The following is an 18814-nucleotide window of genomic DNA, read 5'->3' as shown; positions in this document are numbered from 1 at the left end:
ATGTCAGATTATGTCCAGTCCTGGCTCACATTCTAGCTTCTGGTTAATACTTACACTAACAAGAAAAACTTTTGCAGCATGTAGTCACATAGAGCTTTAGGGAGTTTGATATTTAGGAATGCACAAGATCTGTATATTAGGGCTGTGGAGAGAGCTGGGTCAGTCTGAAATAAATATGGAATATAGTTAATTAGATTCATGAAACTGGACTTGCCTTTGTGACGTTTTCATTAGTCATTGCACAGCAAACTTTGAAATTTTGAAATTCTAAGTATCATTTTCATAAACTGTTTTGTTTTTCACTGTGTTGCTATGCAACATCCATATTGAAATCAAAGGATTCTCAACATAAACTCTAGTGTTTAGGTGTTCTTACGGGTGTTTACATTCTGATTACAAATTCATTTCATTTCAGCAAGGATGCACGAAATGTTACAAAATATTTCCATTTCAAATAAATGCTGTTCTCTTTAACTTTCTATTCATCAAGAATCCTAAAATAAAATGTAACCCTGGACCACAAAACCAGTCTTAAGTAGCTAAAAATACATTGTATGGGTCAAAATTATTAAAAAAAAATATTATTTTCCTTTTATGTCAAAAATCATTAGGATATTAGGTAAAGATCATGTTCCATGAAGATATTTTGGACATTTCCTACCATAAATATAACAAAACTTAATTTTTAATTAGTAATATGCATTGCTAAAACTTTGGACAACTTTGAAGGTGATTTTCTTAATATTTAGATTTTTTTGCAGCCTCAGATTCCAGATTTTCAAAAAGATTTTCAATCTCGGCCAAATATTGTCCTATCCTAGCAAACCATACATCAATAGAAAGCTTATTTATTCAATTCAATCTCAATTTCAAAACATGTACCCTTATGACTGGTTTTGTGGTCCAGGGTCACAAATGTTTCACGGTTTCTATATAACATCTGAAGCAGAACAACTGTTTTCAAGATTGGTAATAATCAGAAATGTTTCTTGAGCAGCAGATCAGCATATTAGAATGATTTCTGAAGGATCAGGTGACACTGAAGACTGGAGTATTAAAAAAAAAAATCAGCATTGCATCACAAAAATAAATTTCATTTTAACATATATTCACATAGAAATTGTAATATTATTTCATAATATTGGTGTTTTTTTCATCATAAAAATGCAGCCTTTGTGAGAATAGGAGACTTCAAAATGTGATTTATTATTTATGAGTTCACAAGTAAGGCATTTATTTGAGATAGAAATCTTTTGTAACATTATAAATGTCCTTACTTTAAGCTTTGATCAATTTAATGCATCCTTACTGAATAAAAGTATACATTTGAGTCCAATTTATCGAATACAAGATGTACAGCAGAATGTATTTAAAATGTAATATATAAGTCTGAACATTCAGCAATTTTAAAGTATTCTTGTTAATTTGTGAGAGAGTCAGAAATTTTGATCCTGCCCTTTCAAAGTATAACAAACACCAATACCATATTTTGGCATGTGATTAGATTAACAGTATTGTATCTAATTGTCATAATGCAGTTATGTAACTGATATTATGATGTACTCTCTCTCAACTTACTCTGCTTTACTGCTTCTGGTATCTTTTCCATAATGCTTCGCATAACCTTTACACAAAGCGTCTATTATACAGCACCGCTGCCACATCCAAGATCATCTTCAAAGGATGAAAGCTAAGAACATACCCCATAAATTGTGTTGAAAAGTGTGAAACTGTGTGTGCGCATATTTTTGAAGGGTCTTAGAGGTCTTTGGCTCGTTTCCTCCTAATTACTAAAGCAAACATGCGTGAGAGAGACCGGCACATTGGCACATCAACTAATCTTTATCATGTGTCCACCATTGCCAACAGGCCCCTGGAATTTATTTTCACATCAATCCATTCCGCTTGGAGACGAGATATGAAGGGACTCATTCTTCTGTTTGTATCCGTTCTTGACACCTCTTATGTAACAGGAAGGATTGTATTCAATACCATAAAAAGGAAATTTCTTTCAGCTTTGCCTTCCTGCTTGAAATGAAACTCTCGGAGCGGCTTAAACATAAACTTTAGGCACGTGTACGTGGCGCATCGAGAGTCTCCTATGCTGCTCCCTCTGAGCATAAAGAAACCTCTGTCCCTTTATTTTGGCCGAGCGTTTGTCTAATATATCAGCACTCTCCCATCATTCCAGCCCGATCGGCCTTCTGCTCCAATCAGTGAAAGGATCTGGCCTGTGATTGACAGCTCATTTACAGCTCTGAGAAGGGCCCTTTAAGGTCTAAGAGGCCAGTGCCTGGGCAGAGAAGATGAGAAAAGTATGAAAAATATGTCTGTACTCATTGTTCCAGAGATGTGTGTGTTCAGGGGCCAAATGCGAGCCAATTAGTGCGTCAAAGTAAAGCACGGTAGAGTAGACAGACTTTGCGAAGAGGTTAAGAAATGGATTATTATAAATGCTTTGAAGGATTTGTCATGTTTGACAACATGAACTCAGAGTTTTTCTTCCTGAACACCGCACAAGAACAAAACATGTAAGCGTATTATAAAACTAATAGTTCAGACTTGCAAGCCACAAGTCAGTTTTTTTGAAGTGATGATCCCTTGTTTGTCCTGAACAGTTAAACTGCCTGCTGTTCTTAAGAAAAATCCTTCAGGTCCCACAAATTCTTTGGTTTTTCAGCAGTTTTGTGTATTTGGACCATTTCCAACAATGACTGTGTGATTTTGAGATTAATTTTTTCACACTGAGGACAACGGAGGGACTATGCAATTATTACAGAGGGATGAAAACTTTTTGAATTTGAAGATTAGGGTAAATTTAACTTATTTTGTCTTCTGAAGGGCATTACTAAATGAAAAAATAAAATATTTAGGCAAAATAAGAAAAATGTACAGATCTTCATTCTGTTCGAAAGTTTTCACCCCCCGGCTCTTAATGCATAGCTTTTCCTTCTGGAGCATCAGTGAGTGTTTGAACCTTCTGTAATAGTTGCATATGAGTCCCTCAGTTGTCCTCAGTGTGAAAAGATGGATCGCAAAATCATACAGTCATTGTTGGAAAGAGTTCAAATACACAAAAATGCTGAAAAACCAAAGAATTTGTGGGACCTGAAGGATTTTTCTGAAGAACAGCAGGCAGTTTAACTGTTTAGGACAAACAAGGAACTCATGAACAACTATCACTAAACAAAAAAACAAAAAAAAAATACAGCCGTGGATCGCACAGTATTAAGAGTCAAGTGTATGTTTTGAACAGGGTCATTTTTATAAGTTCAACTATTATTTTCTCTTGTGGCTTATATGTATGAATGTGAAATATCTTATTTTGGTCAGTACTAAAAAAATAAAATAACATGCATTTTGTATGATCCCTCTTATTTTCGTAAAATAATTAACATTTTGATTCTAAAAGGTATATATAAACTTTTGACCTCAACTGTAAATAATTAACATTAAATAATATTAATATCAAAAAAATGAAAAAGTGGGGTTTTTTTCAGCAAGTATGCATTCAATCGAAAAAAGTGACAGTAAAGCCATTTATAACATTTAAAATATTTTAACAAAAATTAATACTGTTATGTTGAATTTTCAGCACAACTGTTTCCAACATTAATAATAATAAAAATAGTTTCTTGACAGCAAACTAGCATATTAAAATGATTTCTGAAGGATCTATGACACTGAAGACTGGAGTAATGATGCTGAAAATTCAGCTTTGCATCACAGGAATAAATTACATTTTAAAATATATTTAAATAGAAAACAGTTCTTTTGAATTGTAAAAATATTTCACAATATTACAGTTTTTACCGTATTTTTGATCAAATAAATGCAGCCTTGGTGAGCATAAGAGGCTTCTTAAAAAATGTTACTGACCCCAAACATTTGAACAGAAGTGTATACAAAAATCTGTGAATTACAGTGATTTTACGACTATATCACTGTAAAATCTAAGTATAATACAGCCTCTTGAGGCTTTATTCTTATTTAAAAGCAACTTTCCTTTTCCTAACCTAGTAATGTGAAAAAGACATCTTAACTCATACTTGTGCAACTATGGCAAACTGAATGTAATAACCCTAATTTATAATGCTGTGATATAACCGACCTAATATGATACAATTAGGTCTTATTATCCTCATCCATCAGTCGTGACAGGTATGTAGGACACAAATGCTCTAGTTGACCACCATCAAAATATTACTTGCTAGGTTGACATGTATAGTGACCGATTCCAGATGTCTGGCAGATTTTTCAAACAGACTAAATGACTAGACAGCCAAGAATGAGGCTTATTTGCCAGACCAACAAGATACAGCTAAGACCTAGAAAGCCTTAAAAGGTCATTTTTGGTCTGATGGCATTTCACTGTAGCCTTTTAGAAGATACTCGAATGAAGTAATGGTTGGTCTTTGGTAAAGATGCGATTAAAAGTGAACATTTGTTAAATCCAGTACATTTATTTGACGTCGCATGGCTTTCTAAGTGAAATGGAGTTTATGAGCTCTTTGCTCTCTGTTGTGACTGCATGCGAACCTGGAACGGCTCCGTTCTAGCAAGTCCTTCTGCCTCCGCAGGACATCTGTAATGATGCCTGACTTGAAGGGGAACCAGCTGACCTTGCATCCTTCCGCCAGCCGGAACAGAATCGCTCCCTACAGCAATCTCACAAGTGCTCCATGTTGTCAGAATGCCTTAAATCTAAGTGGTTTAAAAACATGGGCGGAAAGCCCAGAACTTCGTGGAGAAGACTGCTTTGTTCATGCAGAATGAGAATATTTTCCGGCATTCTCAGCATTAGGTTTGGTTAAAGACCATACCTGATGTAAATGTCAGCATTCCTATGTAATCAGGACAAAAGCCTTCTGTTTTGCAGCTCGGGATACGCAATGGAGAGCGTTTAAGTGTCAACAATGTCCCAATGTTTCTTCTAAAATTCCTGTGGAGAAATAAACAAGTGAGACAACTGTTAAAGCAACACCATGCAACTGTTTTTGGTTAAAATTCACAAATTTAAATTTAAACCCTTTTTGTACCATAGCCTAAATCCTATATTAATTATCTATAGGCTATTTTTTTCAGTTGTCAGGACGGATTTCCCATTAAAAACAACCCAACTTGGGTTTTTTGGCAACCCAGCGCTGGTAAATACTGGACAGAACGCATGCTGGGTTATTTTGACCTAGCAGTTTGGGTTAAATGTTTTTACCCAACATGCTGGGTTGTTTTATGTAAGTCTGCTATTGTTTAAAATGTATTATATTGCTGGCTTAAAATGGGATGGAAACTGAAAATCACACTCAGAATTATAGAGGCAACAAAAATAATCAAAGGATGAACATTTATTATTATGAAAGAACACCCACAGACAAAAATATAAGACAAATTGAATTTATTTGGGTGAATACATCATAATTTACAATGTTACATACATTTAAACTCATTTAACAAACATTTTAGAAATAAAAAAATGTAACATTAAAAAGTAGCATTTTAATTTAAATGCATTCAACCGTTCATCACTTTTTACTGAAATTTTTGTCGGTGTGTCTGCGAAATCTGAGCCGGTGTTGGGCTGATCTTCACTGGGAAAAGTACAAACCTAAGACCGCTGCCTGGCGTTTCACTCGTAGCTGAAAGATGCCGTGACTGACTCCATAACCTTCACGTAAACAAACTGTAATGAGATTAAAGAACATATTTTAACATCAAATTAAATGAAATTCAGTAATATCCCGGCTGAAAAAAAAACAGCTAAAACCAGCTTAGGCTGGTTGGCTGCTTTTAGCTGGTCAGCAGGCTGGTTTTAGAGGGGTTTTTGCCACTTTCCCAGGCTGGTCTTAGCTGGTGGTCTCCCAGCCTGACCAGCTAAGACCAGGAAAGTGGCCAAAACCCCTCTAAAACCAGCCTTGTGACCAGCCTAGGCTGGTTTTAGCTGTTTTTATTTCAGCAGGGATCACAAATAAAATCAGTTTACTGTATGTTATGCAAGGCACAAGGTGTTTCCATCATGCGATACGGACGCTGTTGACGCAGCTGACTGACACCTCGTCCTTGTATGCCGCTTTGTGTAAAATAATATAATTTACAGCACAGTGAAGAATTTAGAAATTAAATAAAATGTATACAAACCTTTATTTTGCTGAAGAAGTGAATCAAATCGGCGGCACTGAGAACCGCTCTCTCCTGTTAAGCCTTTGCTCTGACTGTAACTCAGCAACTGGGTTGTTTCATCAGAGACAGGGTAGAAAAAAAAAAAAACAGAATTGAAAATGACCCAACAGCTCAGTTACAGAAAAAACTACCCAGCTTCTAGGTAAATATATATATATATATATATATATATATATATATATATATATATATATATATATATATTATAAATAATAATCCAGTAAAATTTTCCAATAAACTGAACCCAGCATTTGGGTTGTACCCGCATTTTTTAGAGTGCAGCATTTTTTATCCAGCACATGGGTAAAAATATTAAAAACAACCCAATAAAATGACCCAACTGACTAAACCCAGCATTTTTGAGAGTGTAGGAAACTGCATATGTTACAGAGGCCAGCTAGTAGGTGCTGTGCAGGTAAACCTCACTCCCCGATCTCAACAGACGCACTAGCGACTGACGCTAGAGGTTGCAGCCTTTAGCCTCCTTGTTAGTGTGTCCACCTCCCGTGACGGAGACTCGGGTTTGAGACCCGCTCGGAGCGGGTGCGGTAGGACCCGGGTGTGAGGGGTTACACATACTGTAGCGTACTTTAATCATTGGACAGTGTGTCATTTTTAGGACACAAAAGTAGAGCGCAAGGCAGGGGCGTTGCTAGACCCTTTTTACTGGGGCACGTGCCCCAGTAAAAATATGCTGTGCCCCAGTAAAATCTCAAATTTGAGTTATAATTTACATTGATAATCCCAAAATAAAGACATACATGCAACAACTGAATTAACGAGTAATGGGGGCCTGTGCCCCAGTAGAGCTTTAGATCTAGCAACTCCCAAGGTGTTATATTACTCTGAGAACTACGCCCGCTGGAGGGGAATTTAACGGCAACAGTTAACATATATTATTTTAACCATGTCAAAGGATTATTTCACCACCCTAAAAGGAGGAAATATATTGAGAAACTAAAGTTTATTGGTCTATGTCAGTGCTCCTTTTCCTTACCTTCCTTTTGTTGGAGAAATCATCCAAACTGAATGGCCCAACGTGAAATAACCTGACATCTACAACTTTTTGTGTCCTTAAACACTCCTTTTTTGGGTCAACAGCTTATAAGAATGTAGTTTTCTGTTTTTTAGCTTGTTTACTGTACACCTAGTCACATAGCAGCTTTAAAACATTGTTCTGTTTTTTGTTATAAGTCAGAAATGACAAGGGGTCAGCTTTCCGCAATACAAAGTCAATGGAGATCGTCGGATTCCGCCCTGTGTGGGCGTGGCCTAAATTAGCTCTGTCCATAGGCTTACTTCCATGTTAAAGTAATGGTGGAATAAGGTGATAAACAGCCTTGAAATCTTATATTTACCAACATTAGCTGATATTAACAGCCATATTTATCTTTAATGTCAGCGTTGCCAAACTTTTGTAACAAACTGATTTCAATTTTTTCAATTCAAGTCACAACAACAATGAAATATAAACTAGGCTACTTGTTAATAAAACGTAATTTTCAGATTCGTTCATTATTGGGAGAGTTTTGATATCTATAAACATGAGAACAGCAGTGAGACTCAATCAATCAGATTCATCCATGCAGAATAGCGGAGCCAAAGCACAACTCAAGAAACTCCTAAAACAATGTTCCTCCGCGAGTAACTTGTAGTTGTGTGCTTCAGCCGCTAGAGGGACAAAAGTTACATAGTGAGGTTTTAACAGAAAATGCAATGTGCCTATCAGTGGATATTATTTAGACTTGAAAGAATTTGATGAGAAATATTTTTATTGAGATTTTTGACGTTTGACTGATATTTTCTGGTAAGTGGCTTGTCTCTATCTAGGAGAAACAAGATACAGATCCCATTTGGGATTTTCCTTTCCTGTGGGCCAAAATGACATTTCAAGGGACAAACCTCTAAGTCCAGAGTAGACCCTCATCTCTCTGGCTCTCGTTTCCCTGTACCTCCTCTTTGTGGCAGTATGCTGGTATTCCTGTGGGAATCTCTTTCCTCTCAGGAAGCAGGTCCGCTTTCATAGTCAATAATCCTTTCTGCTACACCCCAGCCCAGCGTGCGCACTCACATGTATATGAGCGTGTTCACGTAGGTCTGACCGGCAGCTGTGGGTGTGTGGGCTCTTAGGAGCCACTTGTTTGAAGGGTTGGAGAGCATTCCAACATCAGCTGCTTTGTTCACTAGCACAGATAAGTGAAAATACTCCAGTATGCAATATACAGGTTAATTTGACCAACAAACGTAAAGCAAATATTGCTATTTTTGCTTTAACTAAGGGTTATTTGTTTATTTATTCATTCATTTATTCTATTGCTTATGGGAGGTGCACAGTTGATATTACTTGTGGTATAACTTTGATTTTGTCAAACACAGCAGCACGTTATTAAACCAGTTTGATTCCCAACTGGTGCAGCATAATACCTCATTTGAGTTTTGAGAGCCATTGCATAAGGAAAGATGAATTAATAATGATTTCTGGATTTTTGGATTTTTAAATTACAATTATGCTTATAGCAGATCTATAAATAATATGAATTAAATATCAGAACACATGTCATATGGACTATTTCTGTAGTGATTTCAGTTTTTTTATTTGAATTAAAGAAATAAATGAAAGAATTTTCATTATTGTGTAAACTATTGCTTTAAAAAGTAAAAAAGTTTCTCAGAGATTACCAAAAAACTATCTTGCTTTTAATAACTTAAATAAAAACAAAAATCTTGCTTTCAAAAAAAAAAAAAAAAAAAAAAAAAAAAACTAGACTAATTTAAAGTCATGAGAACAGAAAAACAACTACCATAATTTTATTCATCAAGGCGGCCAATTATATTATTTTATATTTATAGCCTCTTTACTCCAACAATATTGGCTTGGCGATCTTGGTTTGTTGAAGGAATGGAATGGAAATTCAGCTTTATTAATATCAGATAATATTTTGAGAGCACTGAGGTATTATACAGCTGAATTTCCCAGAAGATATAGAATATCAAAATATTTCAAAAAGGCTTCTCAAAGCAAAAAGTAACTTTTTTTACTCCTTAAGAACAACTGGAAGGTCATATTACAGACATCAAACTTTATCAGACAGACTAAGAGTGAATATTTTCCCCATTCCTGTTGTCTGCAAAGCAGGACCATCAATTTTTTTTTACTCTGGAACCAAGCACAAACAGTCACAAGTGAATTATAAATTGTGATTGCGCTCAGGACATGCTTGTAAAATGCAACCTTTCATTTAATGTTTATTTCTGATTACCCCCTCAGTAGCCAAAAATAATATAACTGAATATTTCTCCAGCTAGTGAAGAACGTAGAGTTGAAATTGTCCATGCAAGGCAGTTAAGTCACTTTTTTATAACCCTGTGTTTTCATAGTAACTGTTCCCTGTCTTTATTTACTTGGAGCTTGGTCATTCTATAAAATAGTCTTTAATAAATTGTGTTTATTTAGGTATGCAGAAACTGAATCATCAGACGTCCATGTAGAAGATTGAACCTTATACTAACCCAACTAAATAAAGTGCTTGGGGGTTCAGTTTTATTTAATTAGTGGTGCTGAACAGAACACTATATTGTTGCTCATACCTAAGATTAACTCAATTCATATTGTGGAAGAAGAAATGTATGGAGTCAGTCAAATCAATGCCAAATATACTTACAAATGTACTGAATTATTGCAAAACAAAATGGAAGTACTGAGAAAAAATTTAGCTTTTTGCAAATAAAATGCAATTGCTTTTTGCAATTTCAAATGAAAATGTCATTGCTTTTTGCAAAATCATTTGCCTTTGCCCCGTTTCGTTTATATTTTGCTATTCTTTATTTTTGTTTGCAAAACTTTGTTTCTCACAATTTTCATTTTCTTTAGCAATTCTTCATTTTTGTTTGCAAAAAAACATTTTTTTTCTTTCATTTTCTTTTGCAAAACTTAAATTGTTTTGCAACTATATGTGTCATTGATTTAACTCCATAGAAATGTGCTATTACTTTTACAATCAAAATAAATAATAATAAAAAAGAAAAAAAATCTCTAAAGTTATAATGAGGGAGAGATGTGAGCCAAAAATATGTATAGACCAGAAAATAGACATAAGTTGGGCTCTTTATACTTTTGCCAGTAAACAGCCACCCAGATCAATGTAGCAACAACTCACAACATTCTACAAATTCTAGCAACTGCTTTAGAACACAATAGCAACTCCTTAGCAACCACATAAAACACCCTAAAAACAACCTCTATATGCACTAGCTTTACCCATTTGCAATCACTTGCCCAAGCAACCACCCAGAACACCTCAATAACATTCTATTGACCACATAGAATACCCTAACAATAAACAACACCTTAGCAATCACCAAAAACTCCTTAGCAATTACCAACCTAGTATTTGGAAAATTAATTACTCAGTTCACCTTAGTAATCATTTAGAACACACTATCAATGCCTTAACAACCACCCAGAACACCCTAGCAACACCTCAGCAATCACCCAGAACAAAGTAGCTATCACCTATTTAGAAATTCCTAACAAATAACCAGGTCACCTTAGCAATCCCCTAGTTAACCACCCAGAAACACCCTTGCAATGCACTAGCAACAGGCCAGAACTAGCAACCAGAAGCCTAGCAACCCCACAACACAACTCTTCTGTATTGAGTGAATGTACAGTATGTGGGCAGGAAAGATTTTTACATTCAGCTCAACCTTGACATCCACGAGAGAGCTTAAATGTGCTGATTTTAAAGAGAAAGCGTAAAATCCCTCCTCCAGGGCCAAAGCACAGGAAGAAAAGGCTGCCATTGTGTTCATGAATAGAGTCTGTATGCTCCATGCTTTGACATTTCTATAAATTGAGAAATGACGGTTTATAAAGCTCACGTTTGTTTTCACAAGCGTTTCGACTAGAATGAAGGCTCAAGCGCAGGAGCTCAACAATGCCGCGTGTGTCCTTACTGGACTAGAGGAAATTACACAACAGATAACCTCGAAACGCTTCATCACGGCTCATAATGATTATGATTGCTACTCTCTGGGCTTTTGAAAATCAATCTTTCAAGCTAGGCTACACTGTCCTCCATCAGCTGTAATTGTGAAGCCCAGGATTCCTGATTGTGTGTAACAATGTAACTTGATATATGGGATAATGTTCAATAACATTAGGAATTTTCTGGAGCAGGAGGAACCACGTTCCTGATTACTGCAGAGAACAGATAATCTTTTCAACACATGAAAAGGGGTGCATGATTGCAAGGGGTGCCGTTGTTTAAAAATTCCTGTTCTCCAGGATGAATGAGTTTAACGGCACTACAGCGCCATCTGCAGGCTACAACAAACTCGTGAATCAAAATATGCATATAATATTGTACACATATGAAACTCTACAAAAACAAAAGGCACTAAATCATTTGTATCAGTCGGGTCTTCCAAAGTCTAGCACTAATATTAACCATAACAAAATCACATAATCAAGATATTTGATTTGCAATTGTAAAAAAAAATGCCAAAATATTAGAACAAGTATAGGCTATATTAGTGAAGTGAAATAAGAAATAATTTCAAAGCCTCAGATTAAAAAAAAAAAAAAAAAAAAAAACATATAAGAAATAATAATCATATTACAAATAAATCATTGACAATGCCAAAGCATTATCTGTATAGTCAAGATTATTTATACAGCGCTTTTTACAATACAAGTTGTGTCAAAGCAAAAATATAATATAATAAGTTAATATAATACATTTATAATAAGTTTACATCATAAACTGTTTTCCAGAAGTCTCAGACTGTTATAAATAAATTAATTTATAGATTAAGTTAATATATTTAAATATTTAACGGTTTAAATAAAATGTTGAAAATGGCAAAGCATTAGAAGCATTACATAACATACTTTAAATTAATCATAATAATATTATAAACACTACACACACACACACACACACATATATATATATATATATATATATATATATATATATATATATATATATATATATATATAGGCTCAGGCTTTTGTAAATAAATTCAAAAATAAATATAAGAAGGGTTTAAACAAAAGGTTGACAATGCCTAAACATTAGAGGCATTATATATAACAATATTTCAATTAGTAATATTAACTTAACATATTTGTTTACATCACAAAAATACTTTAAAAGTTTTAGACTTTCATAAATATTTAATGATATTTTTCATAAATATTTGATTTGTATTTAAATTATATTTAATTGAAATTTTCAAAACAATTTCTTTTTTTATAATAAAGTAAAAAAAAACCTTGGTCCATGAAAAGGTCCCACTTTCTATCTTAAAAATATTTGCCTGAACAAATTATTCCCTTATCAAATTGTTTAATATTAATAGTCCAGAAAATTGTCTAGTAACTGTATGTGTGAACAGTGTTTTTTTTTTTTTTTTTTTTTTTTTTTAAATCTTACTTTACTTTAAAAGTCTTGCCATAGCAAATTAAAGGCTTGAACATGCTGGGCCTAGAATTACACAGCTCATTTCCTTTCAGACATCGTTAAATTGGCTGCAAGATCAAACACAAACATGCATACAAGAACAAGAGGATGATAAAATGCATTTTTATTCTTATGTAAAGTATTTGTGCCAAAACACTTGGCCAGTGTATGAAATCCTGCACACATCCGCCACATTTAACAGACAGAACCAGACACTGAGGTTTGTAGGGCTTCATATGGCTTTCTCCAAACATAAAATCATGCACATATGGGGAAAAGAGTAAACAAGAACTCACCAAAGGTTTTCCATTCCCCAGGGATCTTGCTTTAATGTGCTTTGCATCTGGTTATGTTTTTTTGTACAGTAATACAAGCTGTTCCACCATTGCAGCCTTGCTATAAATTCCATTTTTATAATGCATTTTGTGTCTGGCTACTTTACAACTCCAGGCTTCCTGTTTTCAACTACTAACAGGATTTGCAAGGTGCACATATGGAGGCCCAAAACAAATCACTTCATCACCACAAGAGGACGCCATTTAGCAGTGCAGTGCTTTAGCAGTTTGTAGTGCTTGTAGAAATACACAACAGTGCCTATTAACAGAAAAAAAAAAAAAACATTATTAATACTGGGCAACGATTAATCGCATCCAAAATAAATGTTTTTGTGTACATAATATATGTGTGTTTACTGTGTATATGTATTATGTAAATATAAATACACACACATGCATACATGTATACATTTAAGAAAAATGTTTATATATGAAATATCCACTACCGTTCAAAAGTTTGGGGTCAGTAAGATTTATACTAGTCTTTAAAGAAGTCTCTTATGCTCATCAAGGCTGCATTTATTTGATTAAAAATACAGAAAAAAAACCGTAATATTGCTAAATGTTTTTACAATATAAAATAATGTTTTTTATTTTAACATACTTTAAAATAGAATTTATTCCTGTGATGAAAAGCTGATTTTTTATCAGCTGTTACTCCAGTCTTAAGTGTCACATGATCCTTCAGAAATCATTCTAATGCTGATTTATTATTAGAATGATCAATGTTGGATAATATCAACAGTTGTGCTGCCAAATATTTTTTGGAACCTGTGAAAAAGTTTTTAAAAAGTTAAAAAAAATTAAAAAGTACAGTGTTTATTCAACATATAAATATTTTATAACAATGTAAATCATTTATTATTAACTTTTAATAAACTTTTAATTATTAACTTAATACATCCTTGGTGAATAAAAGTATTAATTTCTTTTAAAAAAAAGAAAGAAAAAAAGAAACAATAAAAATGTACTGACCCCAAACTTTTGAACGGTAGTGTATTTATATATAATATAGATTATGTCAATGCATGTAAATATTTTCAAAATGTATACTGCATGTGTTTGTCTTTATATATGTAGAACAAATATACACAATACACACATATATATTATGCTCACAAAAACTTATTTTGGATACGATTAATCGCGATTATTCATTGCCAGCACCCAAAACTATATGATGTTCATCGTTTAGTGTCCAGGTACATTTTTACATAATAATATCAGAAGAAAAAAAAAATTATATAAACATTATATAAGCGTGAAAATTATATTTTCTTACATTTTTAACCTTTTTGTGTCGCTGGCTGTATTTGTACATGTTTAATACCTAATAAAAACACTAATAATGCCATTAAAATATTACATCATTACAAAACATATTGCATCACCTAAGAAAATAAATTAAAAGCACGACACGAGAAGTTTCTATACGCATATTCGTAATCGGCTGACGTTTGTGTGTACGTGCACTACGTCATCAAAATCTGCGTTGTTGCAGAGTCACTCTGAGTGGTTAAGTGTAAACAAGAGACTAGCGAGGGAAACATCTAGAATATTGTGTATGGTTTATTGATTTCTTCTGTTATTTCTGAGTATTGACCGTGCTGACATAATATCTAGATCACGTTATGCCCGTCGACAGCTTGTCATCGGGCAATTTGAAGCGGATTTTCTCACAGATTTCGTCGCTGCACACTGGCTGGCTAAGGTTAGCCTGTTAGCTTTGTGAACACACACCCTCATAAAAGGAGAAACAAACACCTGTATGTCCGGGGTTTACACGGATTTGGGTCCTTTGGCCGTAAGTATATTTTTCTAATGGTCTGTTTTTATTGCTGATATTTTGTTAAAACAAAGTAGACCTTAATGTAAGCCGCGCGAATGGGCTGGGCACAATGCTAAGCTAAGCTTCATAATACGATGTGTTCATGTGACCAGTGTTTAATAACATGAATCACAACTTGTCAACTGCTTCAATGTGATAATATGAATGATGTAGATAATTATTATGTTAGTTTGTACCTGAAGTCTTGTGAGTAAGGTAGTATTACATAACATCGTCCTCAATTAGTTCTTTGTAACCTTTCTGTAGAGGTTATTCTAAATGCTTAAATAAAGTTCAACCAGGGTATTAAGGTATTGTTCTAATTGCTTGGAAAGTACTTGAGTGGGTTAAAATAAAGCTATTGAGTGTTATAATTACTAATATACTGTAAATGGGTGTGTTTGCTATTGTGGCTCACTTGTATTCTTCTATGCTTTTGGTTTCAGTTTTAAGGCTGTCTAACATCATGGCTGCTGTGGAGAAAGTAGGAAAGGAGTGTGAAGAGGAGACACTACAGACCGCTTTTAAGAAACTGCGTGTGGATGCTGAAAGGTTTGTTATCTTTTGATTTTGTTTCGTCTAGTTTGTTTGACAAGTTTTGTCAGAGAGGGGTTTTTGTGCTGTCTGGGTAATTGTGTGTATTCCTTTGCAGCTCCACATCCACAGTCCGCGTCTCTGAGTCTTTGGCTTCCAGATTGGTTGCTCGAAGCAGTCCGGAAGGAGCCAAATCCAAGATGAGCTCCTCGAAAGATAACTGGCTTGGGTAAGGACAGGTTAACCATGTAAAGCGGGACATATATTAATAGTTAGAAAACTGTTTTAAATAGCACAGTTTATGGAAGATTTAGAAAGTTTAGACTACATATGTTTTCTGCTGTGCATCATTTGATACTCCATGCCTTAATGGCTTATGTAGTATGATAGATTAGAAAATGGAGGAAAAAACACTTCCATTTTATTTAAAGGCCCAAACTAAGCAAAAACATGCGATTTAAGATTGCAGTTGAGGTCAAAAGTTTACATACACCTTGCAGAATCTGCAAAATGTTAATTATTTTACCAAAATAAGAGGTATCATACAAAATGCAAGAGAAAATAATAGTTTAATTTATAAAAATTACCCCATTTAAAAGTTTACATAGACTTCATTCTTAATACTGTGTTGTTACCTAAATGATCCACATCTGTGTTTTTTTTTTAATTTAGTGATGGATGTTTAAGATTTCCTTGTTTGTCGTGAATAGTTTAACTAGCGGCTGTTCTTCAAAAAAAATCCTTCAGGTTCCACAAATTTTTTGTTTTTTCAGCATTTTTGTGTATTTGAACACTTTTCAACAATGACTGTATGATTTTTCACACTGAGGACAACTGAGGGACTCCTATGCATTGTCACGCTTTTATCAGGGAGGCCGGATAGCTTGTCCGAGTAGCTGTAGACAAGAGTAAGCAGAGACTCACGTGTCTGAAATTACACAGTGACTCTTTATTAACAGCATAGTCAATCCTACGCACACATGGTGTAGTTTGCAAAACCACTCGACTAACAACTGCGTTACTGACCAGAAATAAACTCAAAGAGCAACAGAAATATAAACAGGCTTTACACGCATACATGACATGTTCACCGCTCACGCTCCTTCTATCATTCCCTTTTCAATGAGGAAGTAAGAGAGCGTGTTCTGCCTTAAAGGAGCAGTACCTAATTCTACTTGTTACAGCATCTATTACAGAAGGTTCAAACGCTCACTGATGCTTCAGAAGTGAACACAATGCATTGAAAATTTTTTAGATCAGGGAAAATTTAACTCATTTTGTCTTTTGGGTATCATCTAAGTGTCTTCTGTAGCTTTCGAACGGCAGTGCTAAATGAAAAAAAATATGATATTTAGGCAAAATAAGAAAAATGTACACATCTTCATTCAGTTCAAAAGTTTTCACCCCCAGCTCTAAATGCATCGTTTTCCTTCTGGAGCATCAGTAAGTGTTTGTACCTTCTGTAATAGTTGCATATGAGTCCCTCAGTTGTCCTCAGTGTGAAAAGATGGATCTCAAAATCATACAGTCATTGTCGGAAAGGGTTCAAATACACAAATGCTTTAAAACTAAAGAATTTGTGGGACCTCTGTAGTTTCCAAACATAATGCAATGCTTGAAAGATGAGGTTGCTTGGGTCAAGTGAATGTTGAAATATTACTAACAGTATAAAAGTGATAATGTTTATTCTTACATGTAAAGATTTCAAAGCAAAAACATGTAAACCACAAGCTGAAAATGTATGGGTTTATGTTTTTTACTTGCTAAAAAAAGTATGAACTATCAATCAGACGACAGAAGGCATGTAGATTGTGCACAGGTTTTTCAGCATGTTTTGATCATTTAGAAGCCTTAGAAATTAATGCATCAATTAGATGGAAAATGTTTTAATATTTTCACCTTTATTAAAACTGTAGCTGCACAAGAAAGTCATCCAGAGGAGTTGTGAGAAGCCAGCGACGTCGACGATCAAAATCTCCGATCCTTCATCCTCCGAAGTTTACCTACTGCAGCAAAATGTCTCCTCCACCCGCACACCTCAAACACAAGACCCCACCAGAGCCCGACGACACTGGCGCCGCCAAGAACGAAGTAGCATTCTCAGCTCCGTGCTCCACTGTATTCGGTGTCGTCGGCTACGAAACCCACCTCCCGTCTCCAAAGGGTCAGGAATCGCCCCTCAGTCCCAGAATGCCCTCGGATGACGAGAACGCACCCGAAAACAGGCTCGCTTTAGGATGTGGGCCGGGATCTCAGGAGGCGGGCGAAGGTAATGCAGTTCCGTCTGACTTTCAAACTCTGTCCAAGTTGCAGGAGGCCGGTCAGTGCCCGTGTGGGCAGCAGGAATGCCAGTGTCCCGGTTGGCAGGGGGTCGAGGTTTACTCATTCACCGGCCTTCGAGACGTGATCTCCGAATGCGAGCGGAAGCTTCCCAGCCCTCAGGACAGTTCACCCAACAGCAGAACTTCCAATGGGACGTCCAGCTCCCCTCGCTCTTGTTCCGAACAGGCCCGCGCCTACGTGGATGACATCACGATAGAGGACCTTTCCGGATACATGGAATATTACCTTTACATCCCGAAAAAGATGTCGCACATGGCTGAGATGATGTACACCTGAAAATTAAATTTAATGAAGCAAATTGAAGCATTACGAAAGATGGATTCGGGGTACTTTTAAGAGGAATAAAAAAAGAAAAACAATTGATTTATTTAAAAAATAAATAAATAAAAAGTAGTAATGAAGATGTTATCTAAAAGCAATTCTACTTTATTGTCGTATTGAGGATTTGTTATGATGTTTGTTCTTTCTCCAGAACATCCGGGTAACATGTGATGACTAAGAATCATGGGAGCATGACTCATTCTGTGATTTACTACTCTGTTTTCTTAGTTTGATTTCGTGATAACTGTTATGTTTGGTTTACATTTTGAAGTTGCCAAAGGTCTGTCCCAGAGACTGCAGGTTTGATTTCACTGATATATGCAAACTTACACATGCCAAGTAATAATTCTGTTCACCGTGACAAGGATGTGATGTCATCTTGTTTCTCAATAAAACGGCTTTTTGGGGATTGTTCATGACATTTGTTGTCTTGGACGTCTTGTTTTGCAACTTGCTTCTACAGGATATTTCTAATACATTCATATAAATTCTGCTTTAAGGCATTAAAAAAGGTTTTCTAATAAGTAAAAAAAAAATGCTTATAACTTAGCTTCACTTTTAAAGAACATTATACATTAAACAACTCAAAGGAGATATAATGTAACAGTACTGTAGTTACAATACTTGCACATGTTCATCAAGCAAATAACATGCAATTTTTGTTTTTACTTGCTAATATGAAAAAGCTGTGTTACATAAGGTAGGAGCTTCCTCTTTAAAACGATGCATTTCTTCTGAATCACCAAAAATAAGCTGGAATGAAACATGACCTGCCAATCCAGTGTTGTAACTAGTACTGCATGATTGTG

At 35.0% G+C, this 18814-nt stretch overlaps 1 protein-coding gene across 1 annotated transcript; it reads left to right on the top strand.

Annotated features, from left to right (window-relative positions):
- The first annotated feature begins 14487 nt into the window (after nucleotides 1-14487).
- On the top strand, nucleotides 14488-18424 carry oser1 (oxidative stress responsive serine-rich 1). The gene is made up of 4 exons (XM_073852328.1): nucleotides 14488-14783; nucleotides 15254-15359; nucleotides 15460-15570; nucleotides 17258-18424. The coding sequence occupies exons 2-4, from the start codon at nucleotides 15274-15276 to the stop codon at nucleotides 17958-17960; spliced, it is 900 nt and encodes a 299-aa protein (XP_073708429.1). The 5' UTR covers nucleotides 14488-14783; nucleotides 15254-15273; the 3' UTR covers nucleotides 17961-18424.
- Nucleotides 18425-18814: the final 390 nt, after the last annotated feature.

The sequence above is a fragment of the Garra rufa genome, chromosome 12 (genome assembly GCF_049309525.1).
Source record: "Garra rufa chromosome 12, GarRuf1.0, whole genome shotgun sequence".
NCBI lineage: Eukaryota > Metazoa > Chordata > Actinopteri > Cypriniformes > Cyprinidae > Garra > Garra rufa.
Note: the sequence above shows the minus strand (reverse complement) of the source record. Positions and strands in the feature narration are given on the sequence as shown.